A 25,358-nucleotide genomic window follows, 5' to 3' on the forward strand; every position below is an offset into this window, starting at 1 on the left:
TAGCAAGATTGGTCCATATGGACCAAACGGGGTTTATAGCCAACAGGTCAACGAGTATAAATATTAGAAGAGCCTTTTTGAATTTGCAGGTCCCAATGGATAATGATACTCCGGGTGCAGTAGTGGCATTGGATGTAAGGAAAGCATTTGATAGCGTAGAATGGGGATATATATGGAAAATTCTGGAGAAATTTGGTCTGGGTCCTTCCTTCATAGGATGGATTAGGATGCTATATGACAAACCTAGTGCGAGACTAAAAATTAATAATGAGTTATCCGGGAAAATAGAGCTGGGGAGAGGGACGAGGCAGGGGTGCCCATTATCACCCCTGCTCTTTGCATTGGCTATAGAGCCCTTGGCATGTGCAATTAGAGCAAACCGGGAGATAGTCGGTTTTGTAAGAAAAACTGGAGAGGAAAAAATCGCACTTTATGCAGACGATATCCTATTGTTTTTGGGGGATATGAGGTACTCACTGCCAAGGGCAATGGGACTGGTGCAAGGGTTTGGAGGCTTCACAGGGCTGGAGATAAATTGGGAAAAATCGGAATGTCTTCCTTTGGACCCAATTGGTCAGCAAACGGCCCTGGGAACCCCCCAAATACCAATAGTGGATAAGTTGAAATATCTGGGAGTAACCTTGTCAAGGGATCCTAAGCAATATATAAGTTATAACTTAGTCCCATTATTGGCTAAGTTTAAACAAAAAATTGCTATATGGAAACGAATGCCTCTCTCGGTGGCTGGCAGATGCAATCTGATAAAAATGATATGGATGCCCCAACTTTTATACATATTACATAATGCCCCAATATGGATTAACAGAAGTTGGTTTAATAAAATCGAGATGTTGTTTAGGGAGTTAATATGGAGGGGAGGACAGGCCAGATTGAGATTGCGGATGCTTCAGCTACCGGGAGAGGAAGGAGGATTCGCGGTCCCTTATCCGGAGTGCTATTTTTGGGCGTCCCAATTACAACAGCTAGGGGGGATTGATGAGATGAACGGAGGAACCCCAAATGGGAGATTAGTATTAACAGGCTCCCCACATAGCACCCTGATTGAGACCTTGGAGGCGGACTCATTCCAGTGTAGATGCCCTACAGTAAAAATGATGTTAAAGCTATGGGATATAGTTAAAAAAAAAATGGGATATAGTAAAATAACAAAGTATACGCCTCTCTGGAACAATAAGAAGCTACAGGAAATATGGCGGGTTGGAAAAATTGTAGATTGGGAAAAATGTGGCATTGTAAGGCTTAGCCATTTATATGGCGGCAGGGGTATTAAATCTTTCGACCAACTGCAAAAAGAATTTAAGATATCACAAAACTCATTTTATGCCTATATACAAATGAGGCACGCCTTAAAGACCCAGTTTGGAAACCTGTTACTAACATGGGAAGAACTGCCCTTGCTATACCCAGTAGCACAAGCAGGACCCACTAAAGGATTAATATCTAAATTCTATGCCCAGTTGGGTGAACAGATTAATAGTGAGAGGAAAGGGAGGGTTGAGAAGGAGAAATGGGAGCAAGACTTAGGTAATATAACACGAGTACAGTGGAAAAATATCCTAGCGGCATGCCCAAAGGTCTCGGTCTCTCCTCCCCAGAGGATTTCCCATTTGATGGTAATTAATAGAGCATACTATACTCCCCAGAAATTATTTAAATTTGGTAAGAGAACAGATGACTGTTGCCCCAGGTGTGGGGGGTCAGGGAATTTAATGCACATGCTCTGGAAATGTCCCAAATTATTTAGATACTGGGAAGGAGTGGTAAAGATAATAAATAGGGCCTTTGGGACGGCAATAGAATTAAATCCCATAGTGTGTATCTTAGGTTATAGAAAGGAGGAAGTAGAGAGAAAGGGAGTAACAACGGTAATCCTAAGATGTTTATTCCAAGCCAGAAGGATGATAGCTAGGAGATGGCAATCAAAGCTAGCCCCTACAGTAGAGGATTGGATAAGGGCGGTAAATGAATATCTATGTAAGGAGAGGGCAGTATATGCAAAACGAAATAACCTAAAAGAGTTTAATAGGAACTGGCGAGAGTGGATAGAGGAGATGCATACCCCAGTTTAAACCATGATAGGAAAGGGAAGAGGGGAGGGGGAGGGGGGACGGGTAATGGGAAGGAGTAGGGTAGTGTACATTAAAGGTACAGGAATCATCATAACACATTTATGACACACTGTAGGATAAAAGCACAAATATATATATAGGAGGGGAGGGGAGGGGGGGTGGTGTCGATAGAAAGGGTGGGAGGGAGGGGAGGGGCTATATTAGTAGGAAAAATGTAGGAATTGCAAAAATAGTTGAGGAAGGATAAGGGGGGTTATGGTATTGTTTAGATATTGTTTTCTTTTGCCTGTTAATATATGTGATGTATGGATGTATTTTCATGTCCCCCGTCCCTTCCTAGAACTTTAAAACTCAGACTTCGGAATGGAAGGAAGATGTATTTGAATCCTTGCAATGTTATTTTAAAATGTGGTCTGTATAATGCGAACATTTAATAAAGATTAACAATAAAAAAAAAAAAAAAAAAGAAAATGGAAAGAGTATGGCACAACTGCAACCCTACCAAGACATGGCCGTCCACCTAAACTGACAGGCCGGGCAAGGAGAGCATTAATCAGAGAAGAAGCCAAGAGGCCCATTGTAACTCTGGAGGAGCTTCAGAGATCCACAGCTCAGGTGGGGGAATCTGTCCACAGGACAACTAGTAGTCCTGGCTTCAATCTGGCCTTTATGGAAGAGTGGCAAGAAGAAATCCATTGTTGAAAGAAAGCCATAAGAAGTCCCGTTTTCAGTTTGTAAGAACCCATGTGGGGGACACAGCAAACATATGGAAGAAGGTGCTCTGGTCGGATAAGACCAAAATTTTAGTTTTTGGCCTAAAAGTAAAACGCTATGGGTGGGGGAAAATTAACACTGAACATCACTCTGAACACACCATCCCCACTGTGAAACATGGTGGTGGCAGCATTATGGTGTGGGAATGCTTTTCTTTAGCAGGGACAGGGAAGCTGCTCAGAGTTGATGGAAAGATGGATTGACCCAAATACAGGGCAATCTTAGCCCCTGTACACACGGTCGGAGATTTCCACAACCAAATCCGTCGGATTCTGCCCGTCGGATCTTGTCCGAAACTGTTGCATACACACGGTCGGACAAAGTTGGCGAAAAATCCGATCTTTCAGAACGTGATGACGTAATTTCGTTACGATGGGACTACATTCAGGCTAGTAGCCAATAGCTTTGATGTAGGAATTTGATCTGAGCATGCGTGGCACTTGGTCCGATCAAAATGCTCTACACATGATCGGATTAGGTCCGACCGGCCCAGTTGGTCAGGAAATATTTCCAACATGTTGGAAAATTGGGTCCGACGGAGATTCGGACGGAATCAGTCCGATGCATACCATACACAGTCGGATTTTCCGACGACACTGTCCGATAGGACACATTCCGACGGATTCTCCGAGCGTGTGTACAAGGCTTTAGAAGAAAACCTGTTAAGAGTCTGCAAAAGACTTGAGACTGGGGCGGAGGTTCATCTTCCAACAATCCTAAACATACAGCCAGAGCTACAATGACATGGTTTAGATCAAAGCATATTCATGCGTTAGAATGGCCCAGTCAAAGTCCAGACCTAAATCCAATTGAGAATCTGTGGCAAGACTTGAAAATTGCTGTTCACAGACGCTCTACATTCAATCTGACAGAGCATGAGCTATTTTGCAAAGAAGAATGGGCAAATATGTCACCCTCTAGATGTGCAAAGCTGGTAGAGACATATCAAAAAGACTTGCAGCTGTAATTGCAGAGAAAGGTGGTTCTACAAAGTATTGGCTCAGGGGGGCTAAATACAAATGCACGCCACACTTTTCGGAAATGTATTTGTAAAATTTTGAAAACTATTAATCATTTTCCTTCCACTTCACAATTATGTGCCACTTTGTGTTGGTCTATTACATAAAATCCCAATAAAATACATTTACGTTTTTGGTTGTAACATGACAAAATGTGGAAGATTTCAAGGGATATAAATACTTTTTCAAGGCACTGTATACAAAATGAATCTGTGAACAGATGCTGTACAGCACTGACATCTAGTGCATAAAGTGAGGCATTGCAGAACATAAACAAACAATCTACGAAAACAAATATGAATGTGTGGAATGCCTAAATCTTACATTTTACAATTAACACACTTTTGTTTTAAAATAAATACAATGTAATTATACATGAATTAATAGCTATAAGTGTCACAGGGCATACATTACCACACAACTTGGAAACATAATATTATTTGTTACATTACAATTAATATGGACATTCCATTACCTGTCTCTTTTTTCTTAGGTCCCTTTGCTTTCCAAAATACAAAAGCATTTTTAAACCAGGGCACCATCTTTTAAATTCCAGCTCCCATTTAAGAAGTTTACAGCTTCTCACCACAATCAGATGAGGACCCCAATTACCTGAAAAAAGATTAGAAAGAAATATTATAAACACAAGCTCAACATTATCACATGAAATTTTGAGGAATGGCAACAACAAAGTAAACAGCAGCAAGCAGGCCCACAGAAAACAAAAGGTTTACAAATCCATAACTCTCACAGTATGACTTGAAGCACCTTGCAACTGAAGCTTGCACCAGCAGATGCCTGGAGAATGACCCGGTAAAACTTTGGAAAGGCCTGCAGAGGACCAGGGTGCATCCTTGCAAACCAGTGAAAGAACTGCTCGATGCTGAGATGCCCAAGACACACTAATAGATCTGGTCGAATGGGTCCTGAAAAAGAAAGGGAGAAACCCTTTCCTTGAGGGCATCAGCTTTGGAAATGAGCTGCCTGAGCCAAATGGCAATGGTGGAAGAGGAAGCAGGATGTGTCATCTTGGAACCTTTGGGGAGGACAAAGAGGTACTCAGATTTTCTAAATAAAGACATTGCAGCTTGGTAGACCCTAAGTGCTCTGACCACATCAAGGCAGTGGAGTGTTCAGGGGCAGGACATAGGGAAAGGAGGATAATATCCTAAATTATGTGAAATGAAGAGACCAGCGTGGGGAGGAAGGAGGGTCTGGGTCTCAGGAGAACTTTGTTTCTATGTTAGATAAGAAAAAGTTATTTGCAAAAAAGGGCCTCCAATCTAAGGACATGCCACTCAGAGGTCATGGCCACATTACTGACAAGATCTCCCAACGGACTACCCCAAATCGGTTCAAAGGCAGGTCTTTGAAGAACCCGAAGGTATCAGATTCAGATCCCAGGGAGACATGGAAGGTTGTACAAAGGTACTAACAAGAGTTTAAAACCAAAAGTTTCTGGATTAGAATATTTAAGGCACGACCATTTGATTGCATAATTACCACAGGCGATGTGAAGCTATTCAGTGACATCTGACACACCCTGGAGGGTATCTATTATTACAAGCTTCCCTAGATCCTCTGCAACAGGGGAACACGGGCTTCTGGTAAGAAGTAATTTTATACACAACAGTGGTGGATTGTGCACCAATCTTCTCTGCACCAACACTGAAGATTCATTACAATTTCTGATGAACTTTTGTTTATTTTATTTTATTTATTTGCACAGGTGGATGCCATATATCTATTTTCGTTATATGTATGATTGGATACTATTTACCTGCAATTTTGTTATTCATTATTCACTTGATTTAATTGATTTTGAGTCTTTATCAATTTGGATATTAAGGCTTTTTTAAGTGTTTTGGTGTATATAAGACTCATAATTCTTGCTTATAACACATACGGTTTTTCACTTTTATTCTGGATCTTGGATTATCTTCCAATCAGTGGGGTAAATCAGCAATTTGCACGCATTGGTCTGTATGAAACATTTTTTTGTAGATTTAGCACAATTCTAGTTTTTCCAATTTTGTCCACTTTGTTGATGCTGTACAGGAGAATTGCTGCTTTTATAATATTCACATTTATTTAAAATTTTTGATCCTAGCGCAGTTTCTTTTTTCTTTTTCCAGATCTCAGGGATTGCATGCAGAATGTGGAGACATGCAGATGTCTGTTTAGGGATCTTAAGTTTAAAATCGGGCAAATGCCTCCATTCGGCTTTGGAACTGTGATTGGTTTCCGGTAAAGCCCCTTGAACCTTGCCTCTGAAGGAACTGAGATAACCACTCCTTGTGTCTGAAGTTTACAGCCCACAAGTCTACTGTCTTTTTGGTAAAGCTTGTAGTTTGGAGGTTAGGGACTGAGGAGACGACATGGATTAAAATTTTATTTTGTAGTCCCTGAAAATGACAGGTTGGACCCGGACGTATCGGGACATCTCTGCTCCATACTGGTGCAAATATTAACATACATTCCCATCAGTGTTTCTGGGTAGGCTTGCATTTGGGGATCCAAAACTTGCGACGAAGAGATAGACATGCTTTTGACTTATAGGAGGATGCCTAGGTAAAACAAAAGGACTCCTTTCGGTGGATAGAGGTAGTAGCCATAGCAGTAGTGGACTAAGGCTGTTTTTGTGGTGTATAAGCACTCTTCCCTCCATGACTTCCTTTATAAATGTATCAAAGGATTCGCCAAACAGGCATTTACAATCAAAAGGCATCCATATAAAAGATGCCCTTTTCAAGCAGGTTCTGCCAACCAAGCTTTTAACCACTAAATGCTACACATATGCACAGAGGGCAGTGTCATCCCAGAGATCTGGTGAAGTACATTCTCTAGGGGCATCAACCAAGGGCATGATCTGCAATTGTTACAACGTAACAGATTTCTTAAACACTTTGCTGATGCCAGTTAATAACAGTTAGACATAACCACAATAGCAGGTTGTAAGACAGGACCAGCGAGAGCAAAGGTTGCCTTCAAAAGGGTTTCCAAGCGTCTATTGACAGATGTCTTATAAAGGGGATTATCTTTAACAGGAACAGTGAGGTACTTGTTGAGGACATGAAATAAAAGGAGCCAGTAATCATAGGATATAAAGCAGCAAAGCGTTTTGAGGGAAGGAATAACTTTTCAGGATTTTGCCAATCCTCATGCAAAGCAAAGTTAATTTGTGACTGCACTTCAAAGCCTAAGTTCAGCTCTTCTTTTCGACACAAGACTTGGTGAAAAAAAAACCACCAAAGCATTTCCCAAAAGCCTCATTACAATGGAGGGACTCCCTCTTTCCTAAGAATGGGGATGTCTGTTGCAGTTTGCATCTACCTGGGTCTGACATTCCAGACCTGTGGGTTCAATCAGTGGGTTTAAAAGGAAACAGGTTCCTGAGGTTTTAAACGGGGAATGCCTGGTACCTACAACCCATTGTGTATGAACAAGATGTAAGATTAAGGTGTAGAGATTCTTTATCTGCCCCCGCCTTGCTTTTTGCCTTCCAATCTGCCAACTTCAGACAAAAAGAAGGCAGATTTAATGACCGCCTTGTACCCACTTCAAGGTTTCTATCCAATCCTATTCAGCCCAATACTGGACTTAAAATCTCTAATGAAATTTCTTTAAGTACCAACATTCTGGATGGAATCAATAAGATCTATCATTGCTTCTCTTGGACAAGGATAATTTCTAGCATCAGCAGATAAACAAGATGCCTTTCTACATATTCCCTTTTTCCCCTCACATCAAAACTTTCTGTAATTTGGTATGCAAGACCAACACTTCCAATTCATAGCATTACCATTCGGGCCCTCCTCAGCACCTTAAGTGCTCACAGAAGTGCTTGCCCCACTTACGGCTCTTTTACAAACCCAGGATATTCATGTCGCAGGTTGGCCATCTACTGAAGGACTCCCCAGCCACATCCTTGTTTGACAAAGTCCAAAAGATAATCCAATTCCTTCAAACCTCTGGCCAGATAATCCACATGCCAAAGTCTGCTTTACAGCTCTCACACCATCTTCAGCACCTGGGTCTCATCTTGGACACAATCCAAGATAGAATTTTCCTTCCTTCCTGTCAGAAACCATGAACCAAACCGAGACAGAAGTACAATTAAATCACACTTGTTTATTAATAAAAAATAAAAAGGTAAATAGAGTAAGCGTAGTCAAAGCATAGCCAGAGTCCGGTAACCGGATCGAGTAGTCAGCCAGGCCAGAGTTCAGTAACCAAATCGGGTAATCCGCCAGGCCAGAAGTCAGGGATCCAAATAGAGGAACAGCAAGCAGGATAAGGAGCCAGAAGGGATGTCAGCAAGCCAGTCTTTAAACAGGAATGCAGGAGATGGTTTCTTGTGATGTGACCAAGGCGAAAGCAGAGATGAATTGAGCTGGACAGCTTTAAGTAGGCAGGTCAGAGGAGCAGGATCAGGAACAGCTGGGTAAATGTGGAGAGAGACGAGAGCTGGGAATTAGCTGACAGCTGAGCAGCGAGCCCAGAGAAGGAAGGGCTAAGCGAGCCCTGACAGTACCCCCTCCTCAATGACCCCTCTCCCTTGGAGGGCCACCAGGCTTGATGGAAAATGGAAATCGTGGAGAGAGGGCAGGGGCATGTACGTCCGAGGATGAAACCCCGGAGCGTTCCTCCAGACTGTACCCCATTCCAATGCACCAGGTACTGTATGCGCCCATGGAATCTATGGGAGTCAACAATGGATTGTACCTCATACTCCTCATGGTTCTCAACCTGAATAGGGTGAGGACGTGGCACGAGGTGGTAAATCGGTTGCAGACCAACGGTTTCAATAAGGAGACATGAAACACATTAGAGATGCGCATACTAGGAGGAAGGTCCAACGCGTAAGCCACTGGATTAATCCTGCGAAGGATATGGAATGGCCCAATAAACCGAGGTGCAAACTTCAGTGAGGGAACACAAAGTCGGAGGTTGCGAGATGACAGACAGACCCTGTCCCCAACCTGGTAGGAAGTCGCAGGCAGGTATCTGCGGTCAGCATGGAGTCTGTACCTATCATTAGCATGACGCAAAGCCTCCTGGACTTGTACCCAAGTGAAATGAAGACAACAAAGATGCTCCTCTAAGGCAGGAATAAACGAGTCAGGCAACATGGAAGGTTGGAAACCATAATTCGCCATGAATGGAGACAATCGGGAGGCAGGATTCTAGGCACTGTTGTGAGCAAAATCCGCCCATGGTAATAGGTATGACCAGTTGTTATGGTGGACAGAAATATAGCAACGTAAGAATTGCTCCAAGGACTGATTGGCTCGCTCTGCTGCCCCATTAGACTGCAGGTGATACACAGAAGAGAAAGCAAGCCGAATTCCCAACTGTGCACAAAAGGCTCGCCAGAATCGGGAGACAAACTGACTGCCCCTGTCCGAGACAATCACCTTGGGTAGCCGAAGTAAGCGAAAGATCTCGCAAGCAAAAATGGAAGCCAGTTCCTTAGAAGTAGGCAACTTCTTAAGTGGAATACAATGACACATCTTTGAGAACCGGTCAACCACCATAAGGATAACAGTGTTGCCTTGGGAGTTGGCCAACTCCACAATGAAATCCATAAACAGGTGTGTCCAGGGCCTCTCTCGATTGGGTATGGGTTGTAGGAGGCCCACTGGAAGGTGTTGTAGAGTCTTACTCTGAGCACACATAGAACAGGCAGCTACAAAGGCAGTTACATCAGCCCATAGACTAGGCCACCAGAATTGTTGGGAAATGGCCCAAATGAGTTGATTCTTCCCAGGATGGCCAGCTGCCTTGGGAGAATGGTAAGTCTGGAGCATCAGCCCTTACATTCTTAGTACCGGGTAAGAATGAGACAATGTAATTAAAACTCAACAAGAAAAGAGCCCCTCCCCTTTTGGGAGATAGGCGCTTAGCCTCAGACAAGAATGTGAGATTCTTATGGTCAGTAAGAATGAGAACCGGCAAAGTGGTACCTTCAAGTAGACATCTCCATTGTCACCAATCTCGTAATTGCACTCAACAGGTGACAATTTCTTGGAAAAGTAGCCACAAGAATGCATAGCGCTCTCAGAGTTAGGACGTTGAGACAGAAGGGCGCCAACTCCAGTCTCAGAAGCATCAACTTCTAGGATAAAAGGAAACATAGGATCAGGATGTGCCAACACAGGAGCAGAAACAAAGGCAGCCTTGGGAGTCTCAAAGGCCTTAATGGACTCCAGAGATCAACTCTGTGGGTTACTGTCCTTTCTGGTCATATCAGTCAGGGGCTTGACCAGAGACAAGAAGTTACGAATAAACTTCCGATAGTAGTTGGCAAAGCCCAGGAAACGCTGCAGAGGACGTAAACCCACGGGTCGAGGCCACTGTAGGACTGCCGAAAGTTTCTCTGGTTCCATCGAGAACCTGCAGTGGAAATGACATAGCCCAGGAATATAACCTGTTAACGATGGAACTCACACTTCTCCAGTTTACAATAGAGATTGTTCTCTCTTAGTTTCTGAAGCACAGGACAGACATCTGTGTGGTGGCTCTCCAGGGACTTGGAAAATATGAGGATATCATCGAGATAAACCACCACACATAACTGAAACAAATCTCGGAGGACATCGTTAATAAATTCCTGGAAAACTGCGGGGGCATTACAAAGGCCAAAAGGCATTATCAGGTACTCATAATGGCCTGTTCTGGCATTAAACGCAGTTTTCCACTCATTGACCTCCTTAATCCGCACGAGATTGTATTCCCCTCTCAAATAAAGCTTTCTGAAAACCGTTTCTCCCTTGAGACAGTCAAATAACTCTGTAATCAACGGAATCGGGTAGGCATTCTTAATCGTGACACGATTGAGACCCCTATATCAATACAAGGTCTCAGTTCATCGCACCTCTTCTACACAAAGAAGAAACCAGCACTAGCAGGAGATGAGGATTTGCGGATGAAACCTAGAGAAAGTGCGTCTGCAACATACTCCTCCATGGCCTTATCCTCCAAGACCGACAAAGGGTAAACCCGGCCACGAGGGGGTATGGCACCAGGTTGAAGGTCAATTGCGCAATCATAAGACCAGTGTGGAGGCAAACTACCGGCTTGACCTTTGTCAAAGACATTGCTAAAATCGCAGTACTCCTCTGGCAGGGAGGAGAGTGAAGAGGTGCACAGGACCTTGGATACCTTCAGGAAGCATGTCTCACTGCATTGTGGTGACCAGGAGAGAACCTCGGCACAGAGCCAATCAAAAGAGTGGTTGTGCCTCTGTAACCAAAGATAACCAATAACCAGCGGAAACCTGGGTGAGGAAATAACTTGGAATTGGATTATCTCATGGTGAAGAGCCCCTACGGCCATGGACAACGGAACCGTCTCATGAGTCACATGGGCAGGCTGTAGAGGTCTCCCATCAAGAGCCTCAATGGCAAGTGGAATGTCACACAGCTTCAGCAGAATCGAGTGCTGCGATACAAAGGCAACATCAATGAACAGGCCTGCAGCCCCAGGGTTGATTAGAGCCTGTATCTCGATGGACGACTCAGCCCAAGAAAAGGTGACCGAAACCAGGGGCTTATCCTTCTGGATAACTGGGGAAGAAACAACGCCACATAAAGTCTGTCCATGACAGGGCCTCAAGGTTCGGGCATTCCCTGGACGGGTAGGACAAGACTTCAAAAAGTGACCTGCCTGGCCACAATAAAGGCACGATCTCTCCCTCCTCCTTAAGGCTCTCTCATCCGCAGGAAGACGCATGAAGCCCAAGTGCATGGGTTCATCTTACTGAACAACTCGGTAACAGGAGGCATGGGAGCTGAGGGAGGCACAGGTGGGACTGCAAAGCTCAGAGGCAAACATACAGGAGGCTTCCACAAGCGCTCTTTCAAAGAAAGTCTTTCTCTCAGTCTGGAGTCAATGAGGATGGCATACCAGATCAAGCTTTCTAGCTCAGTCGGTATATCTCGGGCTGCTATCTCATCCTTGATGGAATCCGAGAAACCATGAGAAAAAGCAGCTACGAGGGCCTCATTGTTCTAAGCAACCTCTGCTGCCAGAGTACAGAATTCAATGGCGTAGTTGGCAAAAGTTCTTGTACTCTGTTTAATGGACATGAGGCATTTGGCAGCAGAAGCGGAGCGTGCGGGAACATAAAATACCCTTTTAAAGGAGGCCACAAAGTCAGGGTAACTCAAGACAACAGAGGGTTTGCCCAGGCCAAGGCTCTCTCAGAAAGCAAAGATATCACGAAACCTACTTTGCTTCTGTCCATGGGAAACGCCTGGGGCAGCATCTAAAAGTAAATCTCAACCTGGTTGAGAAACCCTCTGCATTGAACTGGATTACCCCCAAATCGCTGGGGAAGCGGAACAAACCAGACATACCTCTTATAGAGGTAATACTCGAGGAGGGTGCCTGTACAGAGATTGGCACAGCAGCAGGGGTGGCCTGCAACACAGGTTGTACCAGAGAAGCCACAGTGGGGGATTCCAGGTGACCGGTGTGACTCAGGAGCGTTTGTAACACTATGGCAAACTGATCCATGCGGTGATCTCACAAGAGGACTCCAAGGTTAAAACAGCCTCCCTCTGTTTTATTTTGCATAAGGGTTCTGGCCTTCATGGTAGTCTCCTTCAAGACAGTTCTCTTTGCCCAGTTTCACTCCAGACCTCTTTAATCCAACATACTTACAACGTGAAACAAGCAAATCCAGTCCTTGGATAGGCCACTGCTTCTGTCGAGCCTGACAAAGTGGTTCCTGACATGGTGTATCTCCAATACTGGAATTGGGAAAGTCTTTCACATACCATGGAAGGTGAGTGACTGACCAAGGGACATGGTTTATACAGGTTTCAAAACATCCCATAAACATTCTGTAACTGAGAGCCATCAGATTACCTCTACAATACTTGATTTCAATTCTGCAAGGTCATCCAGTCAGAATACAATCAGACAATGCTACAGCAGTGGCCTAATAAAATATCAAGGGGGTACCAAAAGTCAAGCTTCCCTAGGAGAAACAAGTCTGATACTCACCTTGGAGAAAAGGCACATTCCAGTTCTCTCAGCCATCCACATCCCTGAAGTGGACAAATGGCAGGCGCACTTCCTAAGCTGTGAATGCCTAGACCTGGGAGGAGTGGTCTCTGCATCTTGAAATTCCCTTAACAGTCCTGTGCAGCACATACTGCCATACCCTCCGGCTTCAATCCTGCATTTATTTCCTAATGTCATACCTTCTGCACCTCTCTTCTGTAAGTCATGCTCCCTGTGATATCCTCCATATTCCTTTCTGCCTGCCATCATACCCTATGAATGTCTCTCTTGCATATACCGCACCCTGTGTTGCCCTTCATACTCTACTTTGCACACATTGCTTGCTGTCATATCCTCTGCACTTCTCTTCTGCACATACTGCTTATTACCATATTCTAGAGCACTACTTTACTGCACATGTTGCAAAGGTATTGGGTGATACTCCCCACACTCATCGTGTGCACATATTGCCTATTGTAATACCTAATGCACCCCTCTCCTGCACATACTTTGGTCTTATCATACCCTCCGCACAACTCTTCTGCACATATTGCCATCTGTCATATCCTCTGGCACTCCTCTACTGCACATACTGCACCTTGTCATAACATCCAAACTCTTTCTGTGCAAAATGCCTGCCGTCATACCTACCACATTCCTCACCTGCACATACTGCCCCATGCCATACCCTTTATACTCTTCTCCTGCATATACTGCCCCCGTTATACCCTCGGCACTCCACTCCTGCACAAACGGCCACACCCTCTGCACTCCTTTCCTATACATATTGTGCCCATACAAACACTTTGCTCTTCATTCCTGCATATACTGACTATGCTTTCATTCCCCCTGCATCCCTCTGTGCACTTCATTATTGTTTGTATCCCCAAGCTTGTCCAATCTGGAGTAAGCATACTTTTGCTAGTAATAACGTTTCCTCACCTTCGTTGCTAGCTAGATGTGCCATAAGAGCAATAACCTGGATATTCTTGCCGAGCCCAGATTCATCAGCCAAAATTCCATTAAGATTCTTCTTGTACTGTTTCTCCAGCCAGTCTAGCCCCACCAGCTGGTATTCCCGAAGAGTGCCATGTAGAAGAGGAGAGGGTCTTGGCTTCACCTGAGAAGCAAACAAGCAACATTCTCAGTAAAATTTTACAACTTACATTTTAGAGTTTGGATTGCTAACTCAAATACATCAGGATTGAGTTTTCCAAGTATTCTTCAAATATTAAATAGTTTTGGCTGATTTAGTACTGCATTTATTTAAAAAAAGGGCTAGAGAAAGATATAACTTGACATCACACCATTTTCACTAAAATCACCAAGAGCAGGTGGTCTATCAATTCTCACACTGCTGTTTGTTGGACAGAGTATATAAGTATTTAAAACATTCCACTCAAAAGTAAAACTTCCACTTACCTGTTCCTTCCCCTATGGTGCCACATTTGTCACCTTTTGGGGAGGAGGAGTACCTGTTTTTGACAGGTACCCTGTCCCCACTTCCTACGGACCTCACCGCGGCAAGATATGTCAGAAGTCAGGCCCCCTCTTCCTCCTCCCCCTACTGTCAGGCCAGTGGGAGAGCGCAGTCGCGCTTCGTGCATGCATAGTAGGGACTCGGCCGTGAACCCAAAAGGCATCACGCCCTTATTGGCAATGGCGGCAGCAGCACCCGACAGCCAATGGAAACCTCAGACATTGCTGGACTTCAGGACAGGTAAGTGTTCTAATATTAAAAGTTAGCAGAACTCTGCTTTAAATGCATAAAAAAAGTACACAAAACGTAGTTTTTGGGAAATAATCTGACTTTGAAATCATCATATATGCGCCTAAAACATTAATAAGACATAAGCTGTGAACGCAGTTGTCCCCTGAACATACTAAAGACAATTTGAGTAAACATGCTTAAAATTTCCTTTTTCATTTGGTGATCTGTTGTGATCTACTTAGGTTACAATCATTTTATAATCATTGGTAATAATTTATTGTAAGCATTCCAAAATCTGAGTACAAATGTATAAAGTCTTAAGGTAACTTTACTGTTATTACTATTGTTGGCTAGTCAAATATGTTTTATTTCAGGGCATAAAATGAACATATTCATAGAGCAATAGAATATCTAAAAAACTGAACTGTGCTAGATTTCCCATAAGTTTATCAACAAAAAACATGCGGTAGAGATGCATTTATAGAAAAATATTAAAGCGTAATTTTACACTTAACACCTTAATAAAAAATAATGTTCTTTAGCAAGGAACATACAGTGGGGCAAAAAAGTATTTAGTCAGCCATGTGCAAGTTCTCTCACTTAAAAAGATGAGAGAGGCCTGTAATTGTCATCATAGGTATACCTCAACTATGAGATACAAAATGTGGAAACAAATCCAGACAATCACACTCTCTGATTTTTGAAAGAATTTATTTGCAAATTATGGTGGGAAATAAGTATTTTGTCAATATCAAAAGTTCATCTCAATACTTTGTTATATATCCTTAGTTGGCAATGGCAGAGATCAAACGTTTTCTGTAAGTCTTCACAAGGTTGTCACACACACTGTTGCTGGTATGTTGGCCCATTCCTCCATGCAGATCTCCTCTAGAGCAGTGATGTTTTGGGGCTGTCACTGGGCAACACAGACTTTCAACTCCCTCCAAAGGTTTTCTATGGGGTTGAGATCTGGAGACTGGCTAGGCCACTCCAGGACCTTGAAATGCTTCTTACGAAGCCACTCCTTCATTGCCCGGGTGGTGTGTTTGGGATCATTGTCATGCTGAAAGACCCAGCCACGTTTCATCTTCAATGCCCTTGCTGATGGGGTTTGCACTCAAAATCTCACGCTACATGGCCCCATTCATTCTTTCATGTACACGGATCAGTCATCCTGTTCCCTTTGTAGAGAAACAGCCCCAAAGCATGATGTTGCCACCCCCATGCTTCACGGTAGGTATGGTGTTCTTTGGTTGCAACTCAGCATTCTCTCTCCTCTGACGAGTTGTGTTTCTACCAAACAGTTCTACTTTGGTTTCATCTGACCATATGACATTCTACCAATCCTCTTCTGGATCATCCAAATGCTCTCTAGCAAGCCTCAGATGGGCCCGGACATGTACTGGCTTAAGCAGGGGGACATGTCTGGCACTGCAGGATCTGAGTCCCTGGCGTAGTAGTGTGTTACTGATGGTAGCCTTTATTATGTTGGTCCCAGCTCTCTGCAGGTCATTCACTAGGTCCCCCCCGTGTGGTTCTGGCGTTTTTGCTCATTGTTCTTGTGATCATTTTGACCCCACGGGGTGAGATCTTGCGTGGAGCCCCAGATCGAGGGAGATTATCAGTGGTCTTGTATGTCTTCCATTTTCTAATTATTGCTCCCACAGTTGATTTCTCAACACCAAGCTGCTTGCCTATTGCAGAGTCAGTCTTCCCAGCCTGGTGCAGGTCTACAATTTTCTTTCAGGTGTCCTCCGACAGCTCTTTGGTCTTCACCATAGTGGAGTTTGGAGTGTGACTGTTTGAGGTTGTGGACAGGTGTCTTTTATACTGATAACAAGTTCAAACAGGTGCCATTAATACAGGTAATGAGTAGAGGACAGATGAGCCTCTTAAAGAAGAAGATACAGGTCTGTGAGAGCCAGAAATCTTACTTGTTTGTAGGGGACCAAATACTTATTTTCCACCATAATTTGCAAATAAATTCTTTAAAAAAATCAGACAATGTGATTGTCTGGATTTATTTCCACATTTTGTTTCTCATAGTTGAGCTATACCTAGATGACAATTAAAGGCCTCTCTCATCTTTTTAAGTGGGAGAACTTGCACAATTGGTGGCTGACTAAATACTTTTTTGCCCCACTGTAAATCCACATTATTAATTATGCTACCAAAATTAGTGTGTGCTGTTAATTGCCTACAGCAATGTCACTGTTTCTTCTTGCTGAAGCCTAGAGCACCTGAGCAGCAGTAAATCTTTAGGCTGTCAGCAGATCAGCCTCTACATTTTCAGCACAGTGCTGAAAGATAGTGAGCAACTGAGCACGTTCATAGAAGGGTAAGAATGTTTATTACTGGATTTTAAACAGTATAGGCACTCATTTTTACTTATTGATCTGTAGTTATACCTGCAAAAGGGGCCTGCGTGAAGTGATCTAGCAGGACTTACTTTTCTGACTAAAGTTCCACTGTAAGAAAATTCCTAAAAGGGAAGGATAAACACAGTTCTTACCGCACATGTAACACGAGAACTTCCACTGGGAAGAAGCACCTCTGCTGCTCTGGCCACATCTTCAATATCTCTGGTGTGTTTTCTAGAACTCATAAGAGCTAGATTAGACCTGTCAACTGATCTATACTGGTCCATACCCAGCAGGGAGTCAATGAGAACAGTTGTACAATGTTTCTGAGGCATGTCCGCTTCCACTGGGTGTTCTCTGATATCTACAAAAAGAAACAGGAACACATTATACCACAGACAAATGTGGTCCAAAATAAGTTCAATAAAGCCGGCCGTTTTCACAAAACCATAGCCATGAAATTGCTGTCTCCTAGCCCCCTCATGTTTGATGACTGGAGACAACAAGTCAATATTACCCTTTTGAAAGACCAACAAAATTTACCACTGTAGGGGTCACCCTTATAGATTCTGGGATCCGTGGCTAGCGGTGCTGGGTCTAGACCCCTTTTCTCTTGCATCATTAAAGTTACTGCAGTGTTAGCCCAGACTGAGATAAATGCATTATACCCAGGGATAATTTACTTTCTCACGGTTATCATATGTCTGCCACAGAGTGAGGATAATGCTATGTGATAACTGTCTGGTATAATAGTTACACTTATCACACGTCAATGCTGATGGGCTGTGGTTTCGTTTTGCTGCCACTTTGTTCGGGTGTTTTCTCTTTTCTTCTTCTTTTTGCTCTTAATTTTTGTTTTTTTTCTTTATTGCCAAACTTGTGATGTCTCATGTTCTAGGGACCGGGTGAGGTCTTTCGCATTCAATCTCCCGATATTATGAAGCAGTAATTTTTCTTTGTTATATTTGTTATGACGGTGGTGTAATGCATATTTGCGCAGTGTTCACATGACATACAGCTGGCGAATGCCCTCTCTGATATTAAACTAATGTGTATTCTTTTTAAACATGTTTTTTAAAAGGTTATTACTTCTCAAAAAAAAAATGTTTTGAAAGAAAAAGCCTGCCGTTTAATAACTTCAATATTGGGCACTTTCACCCCCTTCCCGCCCTGGTCAACTTTCACCTTTTAGCGCTGGTGCACTTTGAATGACAATTGCACGATCATGCAACGCTGTACCCAAGTTAACTTTTTGTCAATTTTTTTGAGACAGATAATTTTCTTTTGGTGGTATTTAATCACCGCAGGGTTTTTTTTTTTGCTAAAAAAACAAAAAAATACCAAAAAAAATAGGATTTTTGACTTACCGTAAAATCCGTTTCTTTGAGTTCATTGACACAACGCTCCATTATTCAGAACCATAGGGTTATATTGCCCCCTACAGGAGTAGGACACTAGGCAGAAAAAAGGCTTGGCTATGCCTTTGGGCAGTCCTAGGTGATATACACCCCCCTCCCTGCTATAAGCTTTCAGTTCAGTAACAAGCAGTGTCAGAAGCATTAACAACTCCTTAGAGGGGTGGGTGCTGTGTCTGTCAATGAACTCAGCGAAACAGATTTTACGGTAAGTCAAAAATCCTATTTTCTTATTCGTTCATTCACAGGCACAGTGCTCCATTATTCAGAACCATAGGGATGTCCCAAAGCAGTGCCAAACATGAGGAGTGGCACAACAAAAAATCCCAAGGTTAACACAAGAGCCAACCAGGTAACAGGAGCTCAACACAGAAACAAACTGTAACCCAACCTGAACAATACCTCTTCAAGAGGGAATAGACCCTCTAAACAGCAGCCTGCAACACTTTGCGGCCAAAAGAAGCATCCTCAGATGCCAGTACAGCCACGTTGTAGAATTTAGTGAAAGTTAAGGAACAGTTGGGGAAAAAACAGCATAAAAACTTCATCCACCATGGCAAGTGGGAACTAGTGAAACCAAACTCACAAAAAAACAGCAGTGTGTGGAAAACCTCCACCATATAACCGGGCATCTTCAACAGGAGGGATCACCAAAACATTGCGGAAGTAATGCAACAGTGCATTTAACAAAAAACAGTACTGCGTTTTTATGGAAAAACCAGTAAAAAACTCAATTGCAACTACACGGCCGCCTGCAAAACTTTGCGGCCAAAACAAGCATCAGCCGATGCACTGACGTCTACCTTGTAGAACTTGGTAAACGTATGGACAGACGACCAGGTCGCCGCCTTACACACCTGAGCGACAGACGCTTGGCGTCTGAAGGCCCAAGATGTTCCGATTGCTCTTGTAGAGTGGGCCGTGACTGAAAAGGGGGGCACCTGCCCCTTCAAGGCATAGGCTTGGACTACAATCTGTCTGATCCACCTGGAAATGGTGGCCGACGAGACCGCCATGCCTTTCTTAGGACCAGCCACCGAAACAAACAGAGTCTGACTTCCGAAAGGGAGCTGTGGCAGACAAGTACACCTTCAGAGCCCTAACCACATCGAGAGTGTGAAGAGCCACCTCCTTGGGGTGCTTCGGCTTAGGATACAACGATGGTAATACAATGTCCTCATTGATATGAAAAGCTGAAACCACCTTTGGTAGAAAGGACGGTTGCAGACACCACATTATCCCTGTGGATGACCAGATAAGGCAACTTGCAGGACAAGGCCGCCAATTCCGAAACCCTCCTGGCCGATGTGATGGCCACTAGAAAGACCACCTTCTGTGAAAGGGTCAACCGGGGAATCTCCCTGATCTTCTCAAACGTCGGCTTCTGAAGCGCCGACAACACCATGTTCAAATCCCATGGGGGTAACGGAGGATGCACCAGAGGGACTACATGTCGTACCCCCTGAACAAAGGCACTGACTAATGAAAAAAGACAGCCAGGGCTGAAATTTGCCCCTTAATGGTGCTCAACACCAATTTCTGGTCCACTCCATGCTGAAGAAACAGCAGGATCCTCGATATAGAAAAGGAGCGCGTATGCCACCCTTTCTCCTCAAACATGGAGATGTAGGCCTTCCAGGTACGATGGTATATCTTCCCTGAAGAAGATTTCCGCGCCCTCAGCATAGTTGGAATCACCGAGTCCGACAGACCCCAGTTCCTCAGCATCTGGCTCTCAATAGCCATGCCGTTAAAGCCAGCGATGGTAAAGCAGGGTGAAAGTGTGGACCTTCAGATAGGAGGTCCTCCCGCAGTGGCAGTCACCAGGGAGCGTCTGCCACCAGACGCACCAGGTCTGTGTACCAGGGTCGCTGAGGCTAATCTGGGGCAACCAGGATTACCAGAATCCCCTCGGCTTCCACTCTGTGAAGTAGACGTGGCAACAGTTTTAGTGGACGAAAGGCGTATATCAGTTGGTACTAATCCCACGGAGCCACCAGCGCGCGTCTGATGTGTCTGCCCACGGATCCCTTGTCCTGGACACGAATCTCGGCACCTTCCGATTGAGACGGGAGGCCAAGAGATGCACATCTGGCGTGCCCCATTTCAGGCACAGCAGCTGGAATATCTCTGGATGTAACGCCCATTCTCCTGGGTCCAGCATCTGACGACTCCGGTAGTCCGCCTGCCAATTTTCCACCCCCTGGATGTAAATGGCTGACAGGGCCGGAACGTGTCGCTCTGCCCACCGAAGTATGTGAGCGACCTCCCGAGCAGCGACTGAGCTTCTTGTTCCCCCTTGGTGATTTATGTACGACACAGCCATGGCGTTGTCTGACTGTATCCTGGTCGGACGCCCTTGAAGACACGTCGACCACGTGTGGAGGCACAGCCTGATCGCTCTCAATTCGAGCAAATTGATCGGCAACTTGGATACCTCCGTCGACCAGAGGCACTGCGCCGACTGAATCCTCATCACTCCACCCCAGCCAGACAGACTGGCGTCTGTAGTGATCACCGTCCAGTGCAGAGGAAGAAACAATTTTCCTGACTGAATCACCGGAGACCTCAACCACCAGATCAGGGAATCCCTGACTGGTTGGCTCACCTGGATCTGCCGATCCAGCGACAACGTAGATTTGTCCCATTTTGTCAATATCTCCTTCTGCAAGACTCTGGAGTGGAACTGGGCATAAGGTACTGCCCCAAAGGAGGCCACCATGAGCCCCAGCACTCGCATGCAAAAGCGGAGCGACGACCACTTGCGGTTCATCAGCAGATTGACCGCAGACCTGAGAGTCAGCAATTTGTCCGAGGGGAGAAAAACCCTCGCTTCCCTCGAGTCCAACAGCAACCCCAGGTACTCCAGATGCTGAGTTGGTACAACCACCGACTTCTTTAGGTTCAACAGCCACCCAAATTCTTGCAGGGTCTGCATGGTGATCGCCACATCCTCCTCTAATTCTGAGGCAGAAGATGCTCTCAGGAGGAGATCGTCTAGGTAACCCACGATCGCGATCCCGCGCTGCCTCAGCAATGCCAATACTGGAGCCAGTACTTTGGTAAAGACTCGGGGGGCTGATGCCAGGCCAAAAGGAAGAGCCCCAAACTGGTAGTGGGTAGCATGTTTGGTCGCAGGCTTGTTAGGCTTGCGGTCCCAGGGACGCTTCTGACCATCCGTGGGCGTCCTGTCAGGCTGGGGGCATTTTGCTGAAGCACCGGGCAGATGAAAAAGCTGCTTGTGAGCAGAAAAAGAGGGCCCTTGCCTGCGGCGAGGCTCCTTGGCCTTCCTGGCCTGTGGGAGTAGTGTACTCTCACCACCAGTGGCATTCTTAATAATATAAAGTGAAAAATCAACCAGCGCTAAAAAACACAACAAATACAGTGAAAAAAATTATATAAAAATGCAGCTAGAATACTGTAGGTCAAATTACCAAATCCCACATCTCAAAATCAAAAAATATCAGTACAGCGCAAATACAAAATAATACAATAAATATCATAAAGTGAAAAAATGAAAAGTCCATATAGTGAAAGAGAAGTTCAGAAAGAGTCCACTTGTGTAATGTATCTTCAATCAATATATCAAGTGACGATGTGATCCCTTCACCATTGAGCAAGTTGAACTCTCACCTCAACTAGTGGACCTCTGATATATCAGATAGGTCAAAAACGCATGTTCCCATCAAGGGTAGATCATAAGGTTACAGCAGACCAAGCGGAAGCATTTCCAGGAAGGGTTCTCCTCCGTATCATCAGATCAATGTGATATCATATATGAAAAAGAACAGGCAAATCTAGTGCTCTCCGTTGATGTAAATTTATTAAACAAATAGATAAAAGACAAATACCACTCACATTTGGAAGCACTGAACTCCAGTGCTGAGTGCTCAGATAAAAAGTACCATGCATGGATCAGTGTGTCAGCTGGCGGATGACGTCACGACGCAGGTCACGTGGTCCGTACGCGTTGCGTCCCAGAAAGTAGGCGGGACTTCATCAGCGGTGACGGAATGATGTCGGACGGCCGCTTTTATACCAACACACCATTAGAAAACCAATAACAAGCGGAGTTATGCGCAAGACAGATACCGTAGACAGCACGTATCAAACGTGACACCGGAACATAGATCTGCGCTCACGCCAAACACAGGAAGGAGAGGGAAAGCATCAAAAAATATATATGCTATGGAGACATTAAAACCAAACCAGAAAAAGGCAAAATAATGGTCTGCTAATTGGCAACAAGATACAATCCTCTAATTATTCTCACATAAATTATGTAGAGAAAGAAAAAGGATATTGCCTAAAAAAACAGTACAACATAATCCCCTGGTAAGTCAAAAATAAATCTAATAAACATACCCGCAATGCCGCTGACGTCATCAGAAAGCTACACTGATCCATACATGGATTAATAACAATAAGTAACAAAATATAAATCAGAGCTAAAAATGAAAATAAAATAAATATAAAAAATAAAAAATAATAATAAAAATAAAAATAAATATAAAAATAAGATAGGAATAAAATACAAATACAAGTATAAAAGGAAAAAATTCTAATGCAATAAAAATAATTCAATTATCTGTCCGAAATGAAACAATTTAAATCAAAATCCACGTTTAGACCTCTCGGGGCAAGAACCCTTGTTTCATGGATCCAATAAGATTCACGTTTGCTTAATTGGCGTATGAAGTTACCTCCACGCCAATGTTTGGTTACCTTCTCAATCCCCCAAAAACTTAAACCTCTGGGATTCTGAGAGTGCACCAATTTGAAATGGCGAGACACATTGTGGGTCTTAAGACCCTTTTTGATATTATTTACGTGTTCACCCAACCTCACGTGTAGGGGTCTGGAGGTTCTGCCAATATATTGGAGACCACATTCACATTGTAACATATATACCACCCCTATGGTAGAGCAGGTAATAAGTTTATCGATCTTATATTCCTTATTGTTACTTGTAGCTGTGAAAGATTTTCTCCTTTTTACATTGCATCTAGAATGTCTGCATGCCGTACATCTACCGCACGCATAGAAGCCGGATAAGAAAGAAAAAAGTCTACTTTCAGTTTGTACAGGAGGATCGATAACACTCGGTGCTATTTGGTCACGTATTGATGGAGCCTTCTTATATATAAAAGAAGGCCGTGCAGGTAACAGAGGGCCCAACACTCGATCCTGTTTCAATATAAACCAATTTTTGGCAACAACTTTTTCGAATTTCTTATACTGTACGTTATAATCAAGAACCATTCTGAAATTGACCCCTTCCACTCCTGATTCTTTTATCTTATCTCTAACCAAAAGGGATCTATCCATCTGTTGGACCAAAGAGATTTCATGTTCAAGAACAGAGCGATCATATCCCTTTTCTTGGAATTTAGAGGATAGGGTATGGGCTTGATGCACGAAATCATCCATATGAGAGCAGTTTCGTCTTAATCTTACATACTGTCCCCTGGGGATATTGCATAACCAAGATTTATGGTGGCAGCTCCCCAGGGGAATGTACGAATTCCGATCAGTTGGCTTAAAATGATTTTTTAATACTAGCCCATCATTCGCTTTGGCGATCTCAAGATCAAGAAACACCATCCGTTCTTGGCTGATATTCCATGATAACTGGATGTTTTTTTCATTACCGTTCATAGTGCCGATAAATTCATCCAGACCAAGCCGGTCACCATCCCATATAAGGATAAGATCATCTATAAATCTATTGTAGCAAATTAACTCCTTGGGGCGGTTCCGAAACACAACGTCCTCCTCCCAGTGGGCCATGAATAAATTGGCCACACTGGGAGCAAACCTAGCCCCCATGGCAACCCCCCTCACTTGTAGATAGAACTGATGATTGAACCAAAAATAGTTCCTTGATAAACAAAAATCTAGACATTTGAGAATATATTTTCTGTGGCATTCGGATAAATCAGAATAAGTAGACATAGCCCACTGGACTGAAGCTCGCGCATCATTGTGTCCTATAATAGTGTACAGTGAACCAACGTCGGCAGTCACAAAAAAACAAGAGGCCGTAATCTCTAATGATTCAAGAATTTGTATGATGTGTTTAGTATCTTTAAGGAATGCTCTGGTTTTAAACACCAGGGGTTGTAAAAAGGTGTCAATGTATTGACCCACTCTAGAAGAGATAGAGTCAATACCATTGACAATAGGCCTGCCAGGCGGGTTGACACAATCCTTGTGGATTTTTTGTTAGGCTATATATAATCGGGGTTCTGCAAAATAATGGGTCAAGATAAGATCCATCCCTCCTTTTTATTAAGAATATTTCTATTTTTTCCTTCTTCTATTAACAAATGTAATTCATCCTTATACTGCAACATGGGGTCTTTGTTCAGAATATGGTATGTGTCAGTGTCACCGACAAGTTTATTCATTTCGGACATATAATTGATCCTATTTAAAATAACCAATCCTCCCCCTTTATCTGCGGGGCGTATGATAATATCATCCCTGCTCCTAAGGGATTCCATTCCCAACTTGATAAACTGGGGGTCCTTTACTTTACGTACTTTGAGATTGTCTAAATCATTTATGACAACATTCTTAAAAACCTCCAAAAACTTATTATCAGCATTTAAAGGATTAAACGTGGATTTGTTACGGAGATTAGAGTGTTGATTTTCAAATGCTTTCACTTGTCTGACCGGATTGGATAAGATTTCTTATCCAATCCGGTCAGACAAGTGAAATCATTTGAAAATCAACACTCTAATCTCCGTAACAAATCCACGTTTAATCCTTTAAATGCTGATAATAAGTTTTTGGAGGTTTTTAAGAATGTTGTCATAAATGATTTAGACAATCTCAAAGTACGTAAAGTAAAGGACCCCCAGTTTATCAAGTTGGGAATGGAATCCCTTAGGAGCAGGGATGATATTATCATACGCCCCGCAGATAAAGGGGGAGGATTGGTTATTTTAAATAGGATCAATTATATGTCC

The 25,358-nt window shown here is 43.6% G+C and overlaps 1 protein-coding gene across 11 annotated transcripts in view; it reads right to left on the bottom strand.

Moving 5' to 3' along the window:
- Positions 1-25,358, bottom strand: part of LOC143940418 (E1A-binding protein p400-like) — a 303,118-nt gene that overhangs the window by 167,597 nt on the left and 110,163 nt on the right. For all 11 annotated transcript variants that reach the window (XM_077461750.1, XM_077461754.1, XM_077461752.1 and 8 more), the window contains 3 exons: positions 17,119-17,330; positions 13,838-14,015; positions 4,359-4,495 (listed from right to left, as the gene is read on the bottom strand). In XM_077461750.1, the coding sequence (XP_077317876.1) occupies positions 4,359-4,495; positions 13,838-14,015; positions 17,119-17,330 (527 nt within the window). The remainder of the gene's footprint in view (positions 1-4,358; positions 4,496-13,837; positions 14,016-17,118; positions 17,331-25,358) is intronic.

The sequence above is a fragment of the Lithobates pipiens genome, unplaced genomic scaffold, assembly GCF_037356315.1.
Source record: "Lithobates pipiens isolate NorthernLeopardFrog02 unplaced genomic scaffold, aLitPip1_a1.2 Scaffold_3, whole genome shotgun sequence".
NCBI lineage: Eukaryota > Metazoa > Chordata > Amphibia > Anura > Ranidae > Lithobates > Lithobates pipiens.